The sequence below is a fragment of the Centrocercus urophasianus genome, unplaced genomic scaffold (assembly GCF_019232065.1).
Source record: "Centrocercus urophasianus isolate 14NV4802_14NV808 unplaced genomic scaffold, USGS_Curo_1.0 seq_11, whole genome shotgun sequence".
In the NCBI taxonomy this organism is placed as follows: Eukaryota; Metazoa; Chordata; class Aves; order Galliformes; family Phasianidae; genus Centrocercus; species Centrocercus urophasianus.
Window position 1 is genome coordinate 54,498,344 of NW_024884253.1, and position 21,850 is coordinate 54,520,193.

At 35.2% G+C, this 21,850-nt stretch overlaps 1 protein-coding gene across 1 annotated transcript in view; it reads right to left on the reverse strand.

Moving 5' to 3' along the window:
* Positions 1-6,956: 6,956 nt before the first annotated feature.
* NETO1 (neuropilin and tolloid like 1) overlaps positions 6,957-21,850 on the reverse strand; it is a 60,650-nt gene continuing 45,756 nt past the window's right edge. The window contains exons 7-10 of the mRNA XM_042840095.1: positions 21,471-21,699; positions 10,913-11,026; positions 8,131-8,689; positions 6,957-7,017 (exon numbers count right to left, since the gene is read on the reverse strand). Coding sequence (XP_042696029.1) covers positions 6,957-7,017; positions 8,131-8,689; positions 10,913-11,026; positions 21,471-21,699 — 963 coding nt within the window. The remainder of the gene's footprint in view (positions 7,018-8,130; positions 8,690-10,912; positions 11,027-21,470; positions 21,700-21,850) is intronic.

A 21,850-nucleotide genomic window follows, 5' to 3' on the forward strand; every position in this document is an offset into this window, starting at 1 on the left:
CATTATGAAGAAGGTGCCAGATACACTCAGAATATCAAACCATGTCATCCCACAGATGCTTTTTCTACCAAAACATTCAGCAGAATGTGGAAGTGAAAAAGTTGTAAAGGAATTAAAAATGTCTGCCATTGGCAAGGAATACTCAAAATACAAGAACCTACCTTTGAATCAAAGAAAACCATTGTTCCTTTTGCTTAAATTTATTATATGGATAGGGGTTAGGGTTGTATTTGCATGGTAATGAAATGTTCCATCTCTTAGTCTTGTAACTGTTAAAATTGTCGTCGTTGCATTGGTCATTGAGAAAATCACTTTCTTCTGTTTATTATGCTCCCTTTCAATGTTTTACTTTATTTTCTAACTTACAACTGTCGATTACTCATAGAGGATTCTTTGAATTACTGATTTGTTAATGTGCAGCTCACCTATATCGTCACTGACTTTGAAAAGTCCTTGAGCACTTAGCAAAAATTTGAGGACTGAAGTAGTTTATCCCTAACGTAAATTGCATTTTGTTCATCACTAAAGGCAGTGAAAGCCATTCACTTCCAACAAACTGATTTTTTGTAATTAAAATTTTGATTGAACAAAGCAAAGCAGGATCAAGAATTAAGATGTGAATAGGGCATGAATTACAGCTTGCAGTTGTATTAGCAAAACCTCATATGCAAGGTATCTTCATTTGCAGATTCAGCTGTTACAGCTGGATGTTTATTTAACCAGATATCATCATTGAGGATTTGTGCAACCCCCTGCCCCCAAATTTTTTGTTTTAGGATCAGTTCAACAAACACCATTGCTACATTTCACATCCAATAACTGCTAAATTCCAAATAACCACTTTCCAATGAAGCCATATCTTTATAAATAGTAGAATATGTTTACTGTATCTCTCACTGGAGCTGAGGAGAATGTACTGAAGAAAAGTAAGCCTAAAAGGACAGAATAATTTGATATTGAAGAACATTCTGCATATGGCAGCATGAGAATTTTCCTATAGACCCAGTAAGTTCTTGTCTTCCTATAGTTGTGTAAGCATCTACTAAATCCTTTCCAGAGCATGGCAAATTAGTACTCACAGTTGTGGAATTTCGCCGGTTGGAATAAAACAGGATTGCACTGCAGTCTTCCATTTTCTGAGAATGAAGAGATGCAATATTTCTACATGGTGTTGGTCAGGCCTGTTACTTTGATAATGAAACCAGAATAGCGTTGTTTCCATTTTTTATCACAAGCAGCTGGGCTGTTCTCATTGTGGCTTGTTGTTTGGAGGGATTGGTAGCTTCCCTTTTTCCTGTGATGACACTTAGAGATTCCAGATCAACTTTTTCTGAATCCTTTTTCTGAGAAAGAAAATGAAGGGGAAGCAGCAGCTCCTGTTTCTCCCGGTAGCTGATGTTCTTGCCTCACTGCTGACAGCTTTGTTATGCCACATATTTGCACGGCTATGCAGCACAAATTTGTTTTCCTATACATGTGAAGGAAGCTAGAATGGTGATTTATGTTGTGTGGAGGAACATACTCTTACAAACACAGCATGGGAGAAAACATAGAAGTGCTTTAAGCAAAATTTGGTTCAACAATGGTACAGATGTCTTTGGAAGATTTTGGTGGAGATGAGATTATTTTTCCCAGTACACTGAAGTATGGTTTTTGCAGAAACATGCATGCCAGCCCAGAGGTATATGGCCCAGACAACACTGATGCATAATCATTAAGAAAAAAAACAGTATTCCCAGTAAAACTTTGCCCCAGTCCTTCCCAATACATCTTAACAGATTCGTTGTTCTGTACAGAGTAATGGTAATTAAGATATGCTGTGATCACGTTTTCATTTTGCTGCTTCTGGACAAGAGAAGGTTAAGATGGGTCTGGATGAGATAAATGGAGAAGAGCCAGGTGGAAGTCCAATGAGCTAACACGAGTTCAGCATTTTCTATGAATTTGGAGGAGAGAAGGGATCAAAACTGAATTAAATGAGGACAGAAGTGAAAAGTGATAGTGAGAAAGGTAAAATGACCATCAGAGTAAAGAGAGATGATACTGATGAAAAGGAAGAGAAGTGGAGACCTGAGTCAAAAACTTCACATCAAATGCTAAGTCAGGTGTAAGGAGATATGAGACTCCAAGATCAGATAGAAACTTTAATATTTAAAGCAGTTTTGAATGGTTCAGTTTTTCATCTTTTTATCATTTAGGTCTTCATCTCTCCTCCCTTAACTCAAGTGCCTCTCTGTGGTAGCCAGGAGACTCCACAAAAAGAAAGTAGAAGACAAGAAAATTATTAAGTATTCTTAAGTATTATAGTTCCCTTTTGGATTTGAACATGGACAGTATATTTACTGGATGGCAATACAATTTATCTGTGTTGTCTGCAAATTTGTGATTGGTTGTGAATTACAACACTTCATTTGCATTCCTTGCTCTGTTATTTCCCTTTGTTTCTGGCTTAGTTGGGTGCCAGTAATCTCTTATGAGGAGAAAACCTTTTCCAAAAGGAAATCATACCTACTTGCTTCAAGAGAATATCTCCAGAAAAAAAAAATGGATAAAAGCAGAAGAGTAAGCTACTTAAGCTTCTCAGATTCATTTTTTTTTTTCCCCAGCTGTTGTTAAAATTAGGAAAGGAATGAATATGTTTACATTGGGATGGTTTATGAAAAGGAATTATTGGGATTTTTTAATATTGATGCAGAAAAAATATTTGAAGACTAAAAAAATGTATTTCCTGCATTGAAGAAAAATGAGTAGGAGTAGTTCACACATTACCTAAAAAGAAAAGTAAATACATAACACTACAGGCTTGGAAAGTCAGAACAGAAAAAGATAAAAGTAATGTGACTATGCACCATGATTACAAAAACTCGCCTTTAAAACAAATATGTAAGAAATGAGCATACAGTGAGCATGGCTATACATCACACACATTGCATCCACCAGTCAAATCAAAATGTTCTAGTGACTTTTGGTCTTGGTTTTAGCATTAGGCAAACATGAGGTCAAACGCATGAAGCTATAATTCCCAACTCATCTAATCCTCAGTTTTTTATTAAGTTTACTAGTTAACTGAGTTGTCAGACAAAGCACATTAGTTATGTTAATTCAATAAAATAAACCTTTCCATAGAATGAAGAAGGTATGGAGTTGGTAAAACTTTTCTTGTAATCTGTGTTCGAATACCAGTTGTGAGATTCATTTTATTTGAAATTGAAAATCTTGAACTGCTTTCTGCTTTTGAAAGAACTGGCTTCATGATAGTAAAAAATGCTTATAGGAAAGGCAAACTGTATATTTTCAGCAACAATCCCCTTTGTTTTAATGTGATGAGTTTCATATATCAGATTAAGATATCTTACTGTTATGTAACACCAAATAAAATCTATCATTATTTTTTGTAATATAGTGGATATTATTTACACAGACTATACGCAGAATAAAATCTCTCAAAACTACTCTTCCTATTCAAATATTTAAACTGGGTTTGAAATTGTTTATTTCTTTAGCCAATAATTTTATAATTTGACTGTTTCCTCTGTATAATTTGACTGTTTTGCTTGAACTGCTGCATTATCACAGATGTTAGCATTTTGCATTCATATTCCTTGATGCAACTAATTTTTCCTTAAGAAAGTAGAGATGTGCTTGCTACATAAACATTAATGCCCACGTCTTCTCCAGTTATGTTCTCTCAGTCAGCATTTCACTAAAAAATCATAAATTGGATTTTCCTGTGTTCATAGTGGAGAGTAGACCAGCTCTGTGCTTCAGTGGGATTTAGACACTTAAATGTATAGCAGCTTTGAAACCCAAGGCTTCAGTATTTTTCTAGGTGGCAGATATAATTCAGAGCTAAATTCACATATTTAGATTTCTCCTTATATATTTATTTATACATTGTCAGATTAGCAAATATTTATAAATATACAAAAATGTGTGTGCATGTATATACATTTTTTCAGCAAGTCTTTCCTACTTCTATGGATGCATAGTTGCATCCATTTTAAGCACAGCACTGACAAAAAACATTATCATGAAATAGAGTTTGGAAGATTAGGAAAAAAGAAATAAAAAACCAAAGTGTATGAAGTTCGAAATGGATACTCAAAACGTACAATTAACACATGCTCAGGATCTATGCCACTTACAAATGGCTCAGTGACTATCAGTGAGTGGAGAGGGAGTATTTTTCATAAATCAGGCTAAAATTAGATTCTGTATAATATGCTGAATATACATGAAAATATAGGAAATCTTCTTCATCACATGTAATTCCTAAAATGTATCTGCAGAAAATAATCTGTTTCGAAGAAAACAAATTTTCTGTGTTGGCTGTTATGTAAAGTATGTAGCATATATATAAATAGATGATAAAATACTTCTTTTTTTTTCCTTCTTTCTTTTTTTTTCAGCCTCGGGTATTCTTTTTCCCCATCCTTTTATACTTTGGGAAGACCCAAGGAATTCTTCCCAGTTAAAAATAAAATAAAACCCAATAGAAATATTTATCAGAAATACGTAACAGTAGTATTAAACCTAGCAAACCACTATGAATGACAAAATGTTTAAGAAAGAAATGAGATTTCTTTTTAGACAGAATTTAGAAGGTAACTAATTGATACTATGATTTTATGCAAGGTTATTGAGTTCTTAAACCGATAATTTTTTTTTCAAGTGTACCTAATTTTGAATTTTCAACCTACTATATTTCATTAATCAATTAGCATCAGAAGTTTGCTTCCAATGTTGGTTATTACTGTTTATGGCTTGAATTACAGATAGCACTTTGTCTTGTATGAGAATGTAGCGTATGTATGCATCTCTAAAATTGAAGTGCAGCCATAATATTTGCATAACTGGTAAAAATCACCTGCTATGCTGCACTGAAGCAAACTCCCCATTAACAGCCGGAAAAATAAATTAGTTAAGAGTGCAGAGCTGTGACAACAAAATGTTGCCACAAACCTTTTCATTGTTGTGTATTCTGAATGCTCAAATCTGAAGAGGCTGATGCAAAATAAATAAGGGATGAGAGGCAGCTGATTCTGATGTATTGGGGTTTCATGTTCTTAAGAGCTAGCTTTGAGTTTAAACAGTTTAAACTCATGAATGCTAAAAGATTTGTAAATTTAGTAAAAAAAAAAAAAAAAAAAAAAAATTGCCATTAAACTCAAGGTAGGAAATTATTATACATTTTTTTATGTATCTTTATATAAAAAGTTACAAGTAGCAAGCATATGACACAGAAATGGAACAGTAACAGCAACAGTTGTGAATGCATGCTTTTTACAATGTGTCTAATAAAGAGATTTTTGCCAACTCAAATATTCAGTAACATACATGCAGATTATTTTCTCAATGTCAAATTCAGCCATATTGCTAGATGCTTATCCAACAAACATTTCTATTGAAGATGAGCTGCTAAATACCTGATTTTAATAAATTGTTCCTGAAATTGGGAATTTTACTTGCAATGAAAAGAAGAGAGAAATAGAAAAAGAGAAAGGACTGATAAGCATAATGATGAAAGTCTTATTGCCATCTAGTGATTTTACTCAACACTGTTTGCTGAATTTTGTCATGATATGAGAATAGCTGGTCAGAGAGTCCATAAAACCTCTAGCTGGTGTTTCCAAGGTCCATAGTTTCACATTTCATTGTAGCATGTTCAAAATCACCCAGGTGCGCACTATTCTCAAGAACTCTATATAATGAAAACAATGTACATACAACAAAAGTTCAGTGTAACTCTTCTTCCACATATCACACAACATACATGTAGATAACAGACAAAAAGAAATATATCAAACAAAATAAATCTAAGAAAAAAAAATAAAGTAGGGGCAGTCTAAGCCAGGATCTAACTTCTTCTTCAAGTTTGCAGCAAATCTTAAAATGTATTTAAAAACTAAGGAGCACTTGGTGGCCAGCAACCAAACTACAAAAGAAACATATTATTGTGCAATGGGGATTTTTGCTAAAGAAGTAAGAAATGTCTTAGGTTTGGATAAAGGCAGTGAAATGAAATTAGAAACATGTCCACTCTCTCTTTCTGACAGCTGAAGTAATTCACTATAGATTTTTCCATTCAGTTCACATGACTCTATAAATATTTCTTCTCTGAAAGCAAAAAAAGGTTAAAACATGTTTTCTCTAGGTTCACTTAAACTACTAGAATTAAAAAAAAAAAAAAAAAAAAAAAAAAAAAAAAAAGTATTAGTGGAATCTCTCAGTGAAATTGTTGTATAGATGCACGTACATGTAAACATGTACATGCATATATATGTCTATACATATAGACATACATAAATTGGCAGACTAACAACTATAACTTTAATATACAAAAATGAGGTGGTGTTTATTAAGAGTTGATAAGAAATTACATAAAATTAAATGCCTAGGAAAAGGCTCAGAAATAAAATTTAATTTCCAACATTAACATTAATTCTAAAGAATTTCTAAATTTATCTGCACTCCCATAATTTTTTCCCCTGACACTTAACAAGATTAAAGAGTAAAATAAACTGAAAACAAGTATTTCCTATCTTCATGGCATGTGTTAGACTGATGAATTTCACATAGTTTCACATAGCAAGACTCTAAATTTTATTTTCATAAACAAAAAATTAGTAAAACACTGGAGCCACGCTAAGCATCTCTTTTCATGATGTGTTTAGAATGCAGGTTATATTTAGATGAAAGATTATACATAGCTGATTCTACAATCAATCATAAGAATTTAATAGTTATTGTTTTAGTTCACAGTGCTAAACTAATCATTTATCTGATGTTTAGTTTTCTCTGTATTCAAACGTACATCTCTTTCTATGCAAAGATTTCTATGAGGTGGTGCATAAAGTGGGAACTAACAGACATTTCAACAATATAACAAATAAAATGAAATGCAACAGATGGTTCATTTGTTGTACAGGTATGTTTACTTACCTCAGGTTTGTCTCTTAGACCCTAGTTGTGTTGTACTCAGACTCATGTTTGCTTAGAGACCCAATGAGGCAGAACCTGGAATGTTATGGCTATTTCATTCAAAATAATAATGTTTGCATAGAAAAAAAGAAATATATGCATATAGATACTTAATAGAGAGTACATATTGATTAGCTGTTCAATATTCATGAAGTAATTTACATTGGCATGCAATTAGATTAAGATAACTTCTTTTTAAGAGAAAGAAATGCCTTAATGTGCAAAGAAAATATGGAGAGCATGTAAACAGTCACAAGAAGTGCATAAATAATGCATGCAAGAGAAAACACAAATATTTATAAAAAGCTTCTGTTTGCTTTTCCAAATAAATGGTTCATATCTCTTTTTCCTTTTTTCTCTACTTGTAAACTTCTAATAGTTCATATTTACAGTCATTTAGAGTGCAGTATACAATAACCTAACTTTTCTATTAAAAATATCGTGCTTGATATTTTCACTGATTAAAAAGATTTTTTTTAACTACATTCTTATATGTAAATATATGAGCATTCTCTATTTGCTACACTGTCTCATAATTAATATATGTTTATATAAAAAAATACACTGTGATAGTGGAACACATACATTAATGTTACGCAAATATTGTCACTCACTTCATAAAAGATACTATTTCATGGGTTTCCTTACTGCCTGTCTCCTTGTTCTGTCATGTGCCATAATGAATAAATGTATTTTTGTTGTTGTTGCATTGATTTAGAAATGTTAGACCAGTAGTGGACAAAATTCAAGGCCACCTCAGTTTCAAGGAAACCGTATGCATGTGGCTATTTCAAAAGCTAAAATTAGATAAAATCTTTGGTTTTTAAAAAAAAATGTACCTGTTCTCTGTTGGCTTGTGTGTGCACGCATGTGGGCATGCAAATAAAACAGTGAAAGAAAGATATTGGATTGAAAGCTGAAACTGAGATGCAGAAGCCTCCATGAAACTGGAGCAGAGATGAGAGACAGCGAGTGATAACAAATGGCATGTGCTGTCAAGAAACAGAAATTTAAGCAATAAACAGAGAAATAAAAGAATATGCCTTTACTGGAGAAAAAAAAAAAAAAAAAAAAAAAAAAAAAAGTGACTATGTTTGGGCAATCAAGTCCTTACACAACAGTCTTCATCAAAAATCTATTGATACTGACCGCTGAACAGCTTTATCATGTCTTGACAGCCTGTGGCTTGTGGTTGGTACCTCTTCAATTTCATCTATCTCACACGCATCTGCAGCATCTTGTGAGTAGCTATGCTTCATGACAAGGATATTTCTCCTGTTCACGGGTTGAATGAGGGGTTTTACAGGCTGGGGTTGTATTTCTGTCAAGACAGAAGCATCTCTTGTGCTGAGGTTACTACGGCTGCCCTTAGTGCTAGACAGTTGTGATCCACAGTGATGGTCATGAATGCATTTTGAAGATGATCTCCGCAGTTTATGATAATTTTCAAAGTCATCTGCAACATCAGCAAGGTCAGCTGTAGTCCCTGTCCCTCTGAGGGTGCATAACTCATAATGAGGAGGCTCAAACACCTCCTGGAACACTGTTTGATCAAAGTCTGTTTTCCTTTGGACAAATTTTTTACGAGGCTGCTTGATCTGTACTATCACAGAGATAACAATGAGGATGATGACAATGCAAGAGGTCACCCCAATTATAGTCCCACTGGTATTGGTGAGTTGGTCCAATAGGTTAGCTTTTCTTTTTTCTGTGTGCAATGAAGAAAAGAAATAAAACACAGAATTAATTTCATATCAAGATTAAAAACAGCCACAATGTGTTCACAGATCACTGCAAAGCCACGCCTAGATTATGTCTAAGTTCACATAATTGGTCTTACTGGGGAAAAGTGAAAAGGAAGAAATCAGGTACTTGTGCAAACCAAATAAATAACACGTAGGTCCTCCAACTGGCCTCACACTTGGTTAGTGCTTTGTTCAGGGTATATTATAATCTTAGCTAGCTGAAATATTTATATGCTTGTTTAATAGAAAAAGCAACCACAATAAGAAATAAATGGATTTAGTGCCATCTCTGAACTCTATTCACCTGCTAAAGCCCCCACGTCAGATGCAAAACTTCCGTTATTTACTCTTTTTTCCAGTAAATACATGCAGGTGGAACATTAAGATTAATGAAACAGCAAGTCTTTACAGGTTCTAGAAATAAATTCTTTGCATTGGGAACTTTTTTGAGTTTATTTATGGGCTAACTGGGGACTGTTGATAGTCAATGAAAAGCTAAGTAGGAGAAAATAGAAGAGCTATTCAAACTGAGCTTCCAGAAAGGGGAAAAAAGAAAAGAAAAAAAAGAGAGCAGGTTATTTATTTTGTTTGTGACCTATTACTTTCCAGAACATTACAAAAGATGTATAAATGCTCAAAGCTGATCAGAGCTATGATGCTTTACTCAAGGTCTGCCAAGAAGCTGGCCAGAAAATTTGGTGTTGAGAATGAAGAAAAATATGCAACAAAATAATACAGAGAAAAAAAAATCACTCTAGTGTTCTGTATGTTCTTCCGTTATTTAATTTCAAACAGCTGATGACACCTGAGACAGTGACAGAGCCAAGCTGAAAGCAGTCACATCAGCTTCTCACAGGCACATCAAAATTGACAACTGTGATTAAGTTTCAATACCCTAACTAGTGTTATTTTTCTATCAACTTAAAACATACCAGAGAACATAATAAAAAGCCTTTGAAATGAAAGTCACCGGCCCCCAAATGATAAAATCCAGCTCTTTATAATCTTCTTGATACACAAAATGAACTTTTCAGTACTCCCCATTGCCTACTCTTATAGATCCATTTGGGGTTTCTCTAACTGACTGACAAAGTCTGTAGGGAAAGAACAGATTTAGAAAAAGCAATGGAGCAGCAAACAGTTGTTTTTGCAGGAACCATCTAACAGGATGGGATACAAGCACAGGGCCCAACAAAAAAATATTTGGCATGTGAAAGATGAAAATCACTCTGGAAATTAGAGAGGGGAAGGTTTTCTATTTTCGTCTGTGCTGAAGAAGCACAGTTCTTCCCTGGTTGTTTATTTCTTTGAAGAATATTTTTTGATGTCACAATTTTGACGTGTTCCTTTGAAACATGATTTCATTTATTTTTTATCCTGCTGCACTGCTTGTCAGGCTTTTACAGACTTCAGCAGACTCACAAGCTGATGGCTAATCCCAGTAATTCTGAATTTTTTCTTGATTGGTTCCTAAATTTGGCATTACTCATGTTTTAAGGAACAAATCTGCTGTAGCAGAGGAGGGAAAAAAAAAGAAGCAGCAGACCATATCCTGGATCTACAATGCAAGTTAGTTAAGCTCTTTCTTATGAAGACAACAGAGATGCTGGCTTCTATGGAGATATAGAGCAATATTTAGAAACTTTGTCAACACCTGATTGGGAATATCAGTTCCTGCCTATGAAACAGACATGATGCCTGTGCTTATCCTTGCACTTCAATTTCACTAGGCAATTACAAATGGATCTGGATGCTTTTTAATGCTGCTAATTTCAGTTCAGCTATGTTGTTTGCTTTTAGCCCACCTGGGCTATTGTTGGCATGACATGCAGCTAGCAGACACCTGCTTATGCATATGCTACTCCACCGCATAGGCAACTATACCAAAGGAACCAAAAGATTACTATTAATTAACTTTTATATTGTACAGAAACCAAACGGTCATAAAGCCTGCCAGAAGGATATAACAAACACAAACAAGCACCAAACAAAACAAATGCAAACACTGAAAGCAAAATCCACAAAGATTTTCAGCTCTGCATTTTAATCTGTTGTCTGATGCATGCTGCCCTTGAATTACATTTCATGAGCCTCGATCAACCTGATACATACTTAACAAGAAACTAAGGAGAACATGCTGTATTCCATGTGTCTGATAAACTGACGGTTTCAATTCTACGCATTACCTTTGCAGTGGTTTTCATCCCAAGGATACACACAGTTCTGGAGTCCATTGCAGACCAATGTATTATTAATACACATATTACTGTGGCAAAAGAAAGTGTTGGCTTCACAAGGGGCTAAAAACAAAAATAAAAAGCTGATATTAAATAGTAAATCATTCAGTTCTTTACAACAAGTATATCAAGGCTGTATCATAACCACCCGTACTAGGAGAAAGCTGTACAACACAGGTTCCTTAAGCATATTTAATATCTGACATACACTATCAGCAGCACTCAAGTCACACACCATTTGTTACTCTGGAGCAACAGATTTTCACTTTTGACTAAGACAGATGGACTTTTTCACCACAGTTTAACTCTGTTGGCTGCAGCGGGTTGACACCTCATATATTGATGGGGGGTCACTGGTGTGTAATCATCATAGTTTTAGCCACATAGATCCAAAACACAGTACTTTATGAGCTAATAAGGAGAATGTTGACTATATCATAGCTAGATCCAGTACAAGTCAAAGAATTCATTTCAAAGTTTGTTGTAGAAACTCCAATTTTAGAAGAAACCTTGCATGGCTGAATGAAGATACATACTTTAGTGCTTGTATCAATGATATCTGAACCCTTATATTCAGAGAAAATAAAACTATTAAAAAAGAAGCTAAAAAGAAAGATTGCAGTAGAAAAAAGTATCCTATTAGCCACATGTGAAGATTAAAAACAGCAACTGTCATCAGTGTCCTTAGAGCTCATAATTTAAGGGAATCATGCAGGATTAAAGCTTTACTGAAGAACAAACTTTTACAATGGTGGCAGCTTTGAGGTCATCAATAGGAATTGGACCTGATTCTCAGGTATTGGGGTTACAAAGACAGTATTGCAAAATCATTTGATATAGTAAAGATAATTCACTTCTCATATTTCTTTTAATTAAATTAAAAACAAAAAAACAAATCTTCCTCATTATGGAAAAAGGCTACACAATTTATCAGTGTGAAATCAACAAAAATGAACTCTTTATGCAATTTTATTTTAGCTCAATCCCAAACCATTATTATATTTCCTAAAGAAAAGTTTTTAAAAAATAACCTAAGAACCTGCTAATCAAAAAGCAGTTATGATGTTGACAGTAACAAAATTTGATGCTTCATGGAAATTTTTCTCTCCTGCACTTTTACAAATACTTCATATAGTAAGATACATTTGCACTGTGGAGACTGGTTGAGAGCAGAATACTGCTTCAGTGATTTGCTAAGGACAATGCAAAGGCTTTGTGTCTCAGAAATTAATGACTTCATATATTATATCAGGAAATTCCCTTTTCAGTAACTGTATAAGTTCAGATATGCATAACTGACTATAATGGCTTCTCCAGATCAACTACATTCTTTTGAATAAATAATAAAAGCCATCAAAACTTGTATATATCCCTAGATACGAGGTTTCTCTGACGGTAATTCTCAGCTACACAACACTATTTTTTGACACAGTCACCACTATTAGCTGTGTGATTTCACCAACAAGAGGAACTTGTTGCTGAATGCTGAGCTTGTAAATATCTATACCAGCAGAGGTAATCCATTGTTTCACAGTTGCTGTGATGGCACCATTAGTGGGAAAATGTTGCCACACAGTTCATCTTTCGTGCGCCCAAACAGATGGAAGTCAGAAGGCGTGAAATCCAGAAATGCAGTGGGTGTGGCAGGACAGTCCAGCCCAGATTGGCAGTGCACTCCACAATTTTCAAACTGGTAGGGGGTATGGTGCTACCACATTGCAGGAGAAAGGCTGTCTTCTTCTCTGGCCTGATTCTGGAAAATCGAGCCATCAGCTTATAGTCATTGTCACAGTGCAGCAGTCAGAGTTGATGGCTTGTCCAGGTTTCAAGAAATCTGAAAGAATCACTTCTTTCCTATCCCAAAAGCCAGTGTACATTGCTTTACCCGCTGAGGGCTTCATATGGAATTTTTTTAGTATGGGGAATTCACATGTCACTGCTCCACTGAGCGCTGTTTTGACTCTGGCTCATAGTGGTGACACCACATCTCATCAATGGTAATGATGTGATCCATGAAACTGTGAACTTCAGCCTTGTATTTGTTCAATAGACCCTGATAAACTTGCACAGTGTTCTTTCAGCTCCTGCATGAGAATTCATGGGACCCATCTGCTGCAAACTTTGCAGTATTCCAATGCTGCAACCATCGTTTCCAATACAATGAAGTTGATATTCAGCTCTACACACAGTTCCCTGGCTGAAATCCACCAACTCACACAAATTAGCTGATTGAGATGCCTGTCTTCTCATGGAGTAACAGCTGTGAATGACCATCTAGCCTTGTCTATCATGTCACTGTCTCCACTGCCACACTGTAGTCATATCCACTGTTTGGTCTCCATGAACATTCAGAAAGTGCCAGTGAATATCCATGGGTGCATTTTTTTTTTTTCACATGGGAGAATTCAGCAGCATATCTCTACTTCGTACACACATCCATGTCAGACACCACTTTGTCTGACTGCCCCTCTGCTGCCATCTGTCACACTGCAACAAGTAATGGGATATCGGTGGGAAGATTCAACCTCTACTACTATATCACCATCATCTACCTATAATATAATGGGCCACTATAGTACAACAGGCATTGTTCTCAGAGCAGCCCTTGTACAGATCTATCCAATCACATACTATAGCATAAATACATTTATCTATGGCATATATAAAGGTTTGCATCTTCAAATAGCATATACCTTCTAAACTACGCTTCTGTTGACTTCACAGAAGTCCAGTATTGTCAGAGGCTTAAAGAGTTATTGATCTATTATGTAAATAACACATTTTTAAAACACAGATATTTACATAAAATAATGTAGATTAAAATTTCAGTTTGGGAGGCTTTATAAGCTGGCTTTATGTGTTTTTAAAATACGAAACATAGCAGCTCTTTCATTTCCACTGCTTGCATTGCTTTTAAAAAGTAGAAAATACTACTAAAATATATATAATACATCATAATATCTCTTAGTGGCAATGGTTAGAATTCCATAGCAGAAGATCTATTTTAATGCTTACAGCTTTATATTTTCCTTCTCCCAAATTACAGCTTGAGTTTCATGGCCGCACAGTACCTGGAACCAAGGCCTGGGGAAGCCACACCGTGGAAAAGGTAGGGGAAGAGTTGAGTGCCTTTACAGAAGGCAAATTGGCCAAACTGATTCTGCCAATTAGCAGTGCTCAGTTTTGAAAACATCCATATACCATCTCTCCAGCCTGCAGAGAGCCTGATCAGGTATTAAGTTTGTTAAAGGAAGGCTTTTACTTTAAAGCAGGTAGAAAAGCAGAACAGCACACATGCATATTAGAAAATGAGAGTACTTTGGAACAGTCCTTATCTGGGGACAGTGTCACATCATGATGTAGTAGAGAACCTGCCAGAGGCACCATCATTCTTCCACAGTCTAGCTGCACTCCTTTTGTTCTGGTCAGTGTGGAGATAATTTGGCACTCTAACTGTGCGCTCTAAGCAAAAATTAAAGAGAAAGGGAGAGAACTTACAAAAGGGAAATTAAGAATACCCAACTAGCTACCAAATAGAGAAATACTGCATTAAGCGTCTGTAGCCACATATTCACAGGCTTAGTGGGATTTTAACTGCATGTGTAGGGCTGCACTGGAGGGCACAAAAGGAATAATTTTATGTTCTAGGGACCGGACAGCAGACTGGAAAGCAAGTTTGCAGAAAAGGTGCTGATGTACAGTAAGATGATAATGAACCAACACTTTGCCCTTGTGTCAAGGAAAGTCAATCAAGTACTAGGTTGCATTAGAAAGAACATTGCTAGCAGCTGAAGAGAAGTGACCCTCTGCCCAGCAGCTATGATTCACATCTACAGTGCTGTGTTCAGTTCTGGGCTCCCTCGCTTAAGAAAGACACAAACATTATGGACTGAGTCCAACAGAAGACCACAAAGATGATTAAAGGCTTGTGTAATCTGACATATGAGGGAAGTCTGGGAGAGCTGGAACTGAATCAGTCTGGAAAAGGGAAGGCTCAGAGGAAATACTGTCAGTCTGTACAAATAATTAATGGGGCAGAGTAAAAAAGACAGAGCTAGGACCTTCTTAGTGGTACCTAGTAGACACAATGAGCTCTAAATGAAACACATTCCTCCTAAACACAAGAACAAAGTTTTTACTTTGTGAGTTGTCATACACTGGGCAAGATTTGTTTTTCCACAAGTTTCTGCAGTCTCCTTTGTAGGGGATATCGAAAATCCAACTAGACACTGCCCCACCACCCCGTTACCAGCTGTTGACCCTGTTTTGAGTAGGTCTAAGGCAGAGTTCAAACCCCAAAGTCTCTTCCAGCCTCAAAGAGGCTGAAAAGACATGGCTTGATAATAGGATTAAAAATTACAGCTTAGATCACAAAGTTGCATTTATTTTTACTGTATCCCAATGCAATCTCGAATCAAAATCAGCCAAGGTACTGGCCTAGAAATTAGTAACATATTCAGCACAATGAACAATTCATAATGTTAACAGCATAAGTAAACAAATTGTAATTATTCATATAATTCAAGTTGATCTACTTTAATAACTGAAAGTCTTTCCTAAAACATTGAATTTGTAAAGTACAAAAATACTGTAATTTAAAAATTCAATGAGAAAAATTACTCAAAGACCTTTTTCTGTTTTAGAGTTGAACCATGCATTATTTGTATGGAAATTATACATATATATATATATATATATACATATATATGTGCGTGTATATAAACCTTCAAACAGTTTCCCTTTAAGATGTAAAACATTCTTAAAAATGTTCTATGTTATGTGTAGGTGTGCCTTGCATTTCAATACACAAACGAATTTTGCGGTCATGGAACAAAGCTTAACGTAGTAACTTCTCTTTTGCAACAAGTATTTACTCTGAACACAAGATGGAGCACTTACCCTAGAAGACACATAAACAAGTGTTTTAAGAAGGTAGAGAGATGGTATATAGAGAGAGACTTTTTTAGGTTTATGAAACATATACTTTAAAAAACTGTAGAATAATAAACCTATTACTGTTACCTGACTAATAAATATAATTTATTCTTAGTGGAGACAAGTTAGAAGACTACAAGTTTGTTACAACCATCATATTTCCAGAAGGTTACCGTCCTGGTACTTAAGAAAGCCAAGTTTAGAATTTGAAGAATAATTTCAAAAGTTATGACAATTGAGCCAATGGCATTGTCTACATCTTTTCAATGTTAAAAGGTTCTTGGAATGCACATGGAGGTAATAATTCATACATTTTCATTTACTAATCCAAACCAATCACAAATTCTTTTAATCTTGAATAGCCCTAAGGCAGAGAAATATAAAGAGCATTAGTAGCTCTTCTATACGCCATGCTTACAAAGTAAACGAAATAAAAGCAGTCATATTTCATATTTTTTTCCCAAAAATATTGCTTTCACTTGGGTTACAAAATAAATAATCACAAATTAGTATTCACCCACTTATACTATATAAAAAATATGATATATATAGGACTATAACATATTCATTGTGATATTAATAATTGTAATAGTATAGAATAATAGTAGTAAAAGTACTATACTATCATAGTACAGTATAGAGATATAGTAGTATAAGGAACAAAATATGTTATCTGTGTGCTAAGCATGATTTTTAGAGGGGTTACGCCGGGTATATGCTATACGCTGGGTATAAAATGCAGACACAATGGGGTCAAAGTATTTTTACATGATGAAATCAAAAGCTGACTTCTTACATATCTGGTGTAATGCCTGCCTGGTCCAGTGCACTGCTTTCCCCAGTGTATTTACACTATTTCTCAGCACTATATGGAGCTAGTTTTAACTCCATTATTTCTACATTGTGCAATAGCTCTGAGCAAGCTATCTTGGGTATCTACATCTTATTTAATTGAAACTTAAGAATTTATCTTTTGAGTCAATTTCAGGATAGGGTTTTCAATCCAGAACTCTGTTATCTTAGATGAATGCCTTATCCTACTTACTATTTACAGGCTTCCTCTCTTCCATTCCTGTCATAACGTTTTTTAGAGGTCTTGCCATCTCCTGAGGGCAAATGAGAAAATTCTGAAATCTGAATAATGGTTAGATGTGAAAAATATTTTCCGCTGAACTCATTACACATTTCACACCTACTCTTAATGTTCTCAAGATAGCTCATTGCATCATGCTCTGCACATCAATTCTTTAAGCATAGATCATTTAGAATTTCCTATTGCTCCTTACTGAAAAATAGAGCTTTCTTTTCATCACAAGAGAAAGAAAAAAGAAATTCTTCAGATGTTCCTCAAATCATCCTGGAAACAGAGGAACTTGTCTCTCAGCAATCCCAAGGAAATGTCCATCAGCCATACTGATAGATGGGTTTACTTGTTTTATTAAAATTATAAAATTCAGTTGACTTTAGAAGTGTATATTGAAGTGTTTAAAAATTACTTTTTCGTTTCCCACAAAAAAAAAAAAAAAAGAATTTATTAAAATGCGTCTATTAGGAGCTTGAAAATGAATTAAATGCCTTTAATTCTGAATTTTCTTTCTCAGCCAGCTTCAGACAGCTCTGCTCCAAAGAAATGTAATCTTTTCTGAGAGTTAGTATTAGACACACGTCAATATGAGTCTATTAGAGACTGGCAGCTCAGAAGCTTGTGTTCAGAGCTCCATTCAGCAGTTATACACTGTAGGCACCACTCCATTCAGCACAGTTACACGCTGTAGGCACCACAAACACCTGTTTTGTTCAGGGGCAGAAAATCATTGGGAAGCTTTATCAGTGGGGATTAGTGATTACAGACAGTTTAAGATAGCATAGAGGGGCTGAAAATCACAGATGAGTGCTCATTATTAAGAAGGCAATCCCAACGATTTCTTTTTTTATATATCAGTGTGGAAGCAGGGAGAAATCCAGCAAGGCTATAATATATTTACACCTCTAAGTCCTCCGAAGTGGAAACTATTTCTTTGCATACATTGCACTTATTGTATTTCTGTTCCCCTTCTCAGTGTTCCTTTTGCATTATCACAATAAACACAGCCATTAATACCAAATACCTGCAGTGCCCTCTCCCCATTAGAGAATTACTCATGCTGGGATGATCGTATTCAAGGATTCTGTCTGCAAATAAGGACTTGACTGCTCTTACTCTATAAATCTGTGCAGTGCTCTTCCAAAGATGACTCTAGATTTCTACATAAATATAGGTTTTGTTAATAAAGTTTTAGTCATATTTTGTACTTCTTTAAGAAAGTTACACGTGACAGAGCCTTTAAAACAGTCTTAAAGCTCAAAGCAGCAAAAAAATAAGAGAAATGATATTTTTTCTGATGTGAGCTTTCTGAAGCAGAGTTGTGAATGTAGAGACAAGCAATGCTACCAAACATCTGTCAGAGGTGAGAGAATAAACAATTTGTTCTGCATATAGAAGCATTTTATTTTATCCCTTATGCCCTGGTTTTACAGATCTGCTTTTAGGTTCAAGTGTAGGTGTGTCTGCTCCAGAGCATCTCTTTGAAGAAACTGTAGGTGTAGCATGTCTGTCATTAATCTACATCACAGTAATGGAAAATGAAATGAACAGCTAGTGGGTGAAAAAAACAAAAATTCATTTTTCTAGTCTTCTTACCAGATGAACATATAGAATCATAGAATCATTAAGATTGGAAAACATCACTAAGATTATCTAGCCCAAATGTCAGACCACCACCCCCCACCCCCTATGTCCACTAAACCATGTCACTCAATGCCACCATACACCAAAGGCCATAAATCTTTTGATGATGCTACAAGTTTTTGTTCCCCCCCCCCCCCCACTCCTTTTTCTGCTTCTTAACTTAGTTTGATATTTGAAATATATTTTAGGCCTTTAAAAAAAAAAAAACAGAAAAACATGATGCAAATGTATGTGCTAATAGGGCATATAAAAGATTGAAAAGGTAAGGACTTAAACAGATAAAATCCAATGATATTTGGAATAGCTGATAATACTGATCATAAACTGTTAAATCATCACTCTACAATATTAGCTATATTTTTTATTAAATGTTACTTAGAACTCTACTAAAATTTTGATGATATGAGAATCACTACCGATTTTCTGGAGTAGTAAACTTTACAAATTATTGCATCTCATGACTGTTCTTCCTTGAAACATATTAACAGCACTGCTGTTCTGCAGAGCATCACCATTAAGGCTTTGGAAACTTGTAAGACCAGTTTTCAGAAGCCAAAAAAAGAGGACTAGTATATATTTACAATTGGAGCAGACTGAAGAAATAGTATGAAAATAATCATTTAAGAAATCTCTAATATTTCCTCTTTTTGCACAAATGTAAATTCCCCCAAAACAGCATTGTAACAAGAATTAACAATGAACAGACTCAGAAAGAAAACATTCATGGAGCCTTGCCTAACAGAGAGTTCACAGTCTCAACAACTTAAGTCTACAGTCAGCAAACCCACACACTGGAGAACTCAAGGAGCACCATATAACTATACATAGCGTCACCTGGTCATTCCCACAGGAACAGTCACTTTGTCACTCTTTTACATGCAAGTTAACCACAACGAAAGAGTCATCCTCTATTTTTTATTTTTTTCCCCAGCTCCAAGTGAACAAAAAGCTTTTTTTTCTTCCTTTCTGTGCATAGAGACACAGGTGTCTGTTTCTTTATACTTATCTCCCTGAATGAAATCTGACATTCCTCCTCTTCCATGCAGATGATCTAATTATTCCCACACACTATGGAAGACTAAGACTATGTGTTGCATCACACCACGCAGACTGGGCGTTTGCTTGATCTGACTTTGCACAGCCAGTACAAATCTGCAGTATGGGGCAGCACTACGCACAACTAACATGGCACAAAGAGTACAGTCAGTGTCACCTTTATATCTTTTAAGTCAGCTTCCAGCATTAACACACAGATGCATTTTCTTCTAATATTTATGATCAGGCTGTGTACACATATCTCAAAGCACAATTTATCCCTTTATAAATTTTCAGCTTTGTGTCTGCAACACCTGTTCAGAATAAATTTACGGAAGGCACATCATGTTATTATTTTCAACCTCCCAGTCAGAATATCATCCATTATAAAACATTAGCTGTTTACAAGAACAGAGGAGTTCATAATATGTAGTATTAGAATGTTATTGGAGGAAAAATAAAAACAAAAATAAAAACTAACAAAACCTTTCCTTACTCTCCTTTAAAATGAAGAAATCTTGCAAACCCACACTTATTCAAACCCTCATCTCAAGTTAGTCATCACAGTGCTTCACTCTTCTCTTTATGCTCTGAACCTCCAGTGTCTATGCAGTTGTTTCTAAGGTAACAGATCAGGATGTCTTGTGGAGAAATAAAAAAAAAAAAAAAAAAAAAAATCAGATCTTGAATATTCAAGACATTTCCAGTTGCTGAAATGAGAAAAGGGCAGTGTCATCTCAACTGAGGCCTCTTTTAGACTATGGTCTGACTTAGATACAAAAAAAATATAATCTACCCTAATGCTGCAGCATGCAACTACAGTGGCATATGCAGTTTCAAGCACGTAAACTGCCAGAAATTTTTATTCAGTGCCATAATTAAAGAATTACGGAGGCCGCTCTCAACAGTCTCATTGTGGGGTACACACACACAGAATACAGATGAAGGATATGCTTGGTAGGATTGCACCTTCATTTCAATCACTGACAGTCACATAGAAACCTTTCTGTGAATAATGTGAAACACGAGCCAAAAAATAAGTTAAAAATGAACATAAATCAGAACAAGAAAACAAATATATACACTCCTTCCTCGAGGGACCATATGTGCATTTTTACATTAAAGAAAACAAAGCAAAATCTTTCACAAGTGATTAACTGAATTAATAATTTTCAGTGAATGAGATAATTGGGTTTCATGTTTTTCAGACTGGCAAGAAGTACCTTTTGTTTCTTTCACAGGCTGTCTTTCCTACTACATGAGCTCAGAAATCATATAGATGTATGAATGAAAGCTGCATAGAGAGAATATTAAAACCACCAAATCCTTCATTATTTGCCTAACACTGTCTGATACATGTTTGTTGAAATTCTGGTGTATGAACAAACGTACCCATCATCTACTATAAAATAATCATACGGCATTTTTAAAGTACCATCATTGTAAGATCTAAAAAATCACATTCATAAAAAACATGAGACTTGATAAAAACATTCAGAGTTGTACTGTTTTCCAGCCACTAAGAGAAAACTGACAGAGTAGCCCAGTAGATTGGGAGTCAGGAAAAAATTATATTTATAGTGACAAGCTGTACTTGCCTTCCTGCCTGTGAATCCTGTGCTCTACCTATTGTGTTACAAATCATTGTGCAGTATTAAAAATTCATAGAATTAAATCTGTTCTGTTGGTTCACAGAGCTTGTTCAGGAGAATCCTTTGGTGTATACTCTGCACAAAGAAAACATTAGCAGTTTGTGGGACTGGTATTGTTTAACAAACTGAAAGGCAGACACATTGATTAAGACCTTACGTTCTTGGAAAGATGTGAAGAGCATCTGGAATCGGCTGCTTCGACTGCCTTCATCTGCCCACAAACGGATTACTCCAAGACCTGTCCGCAGCATTACATCATTTGCAACAGTGCTGCAAAACTTTGCTTTTAAATCCTCCACAGAGCTGCTTCCATCATAGACAGCTACAAAATTTCTTTTGCATTCATTGGAATTCTGCATCTCATAGTCCAAGAATCGCAAATATATCTGTGCAACAAACAAGAAAGAAAAGGCAACATATAGAAACATTTTAGAATGACTGAAAATGCATTAAGCAACAGTGCTCTATCTTGTGGGAGAAAGGCTACACAACAGCATCAAAATAATTTTTCTGGAGCTAGTGATTCACATACAACTT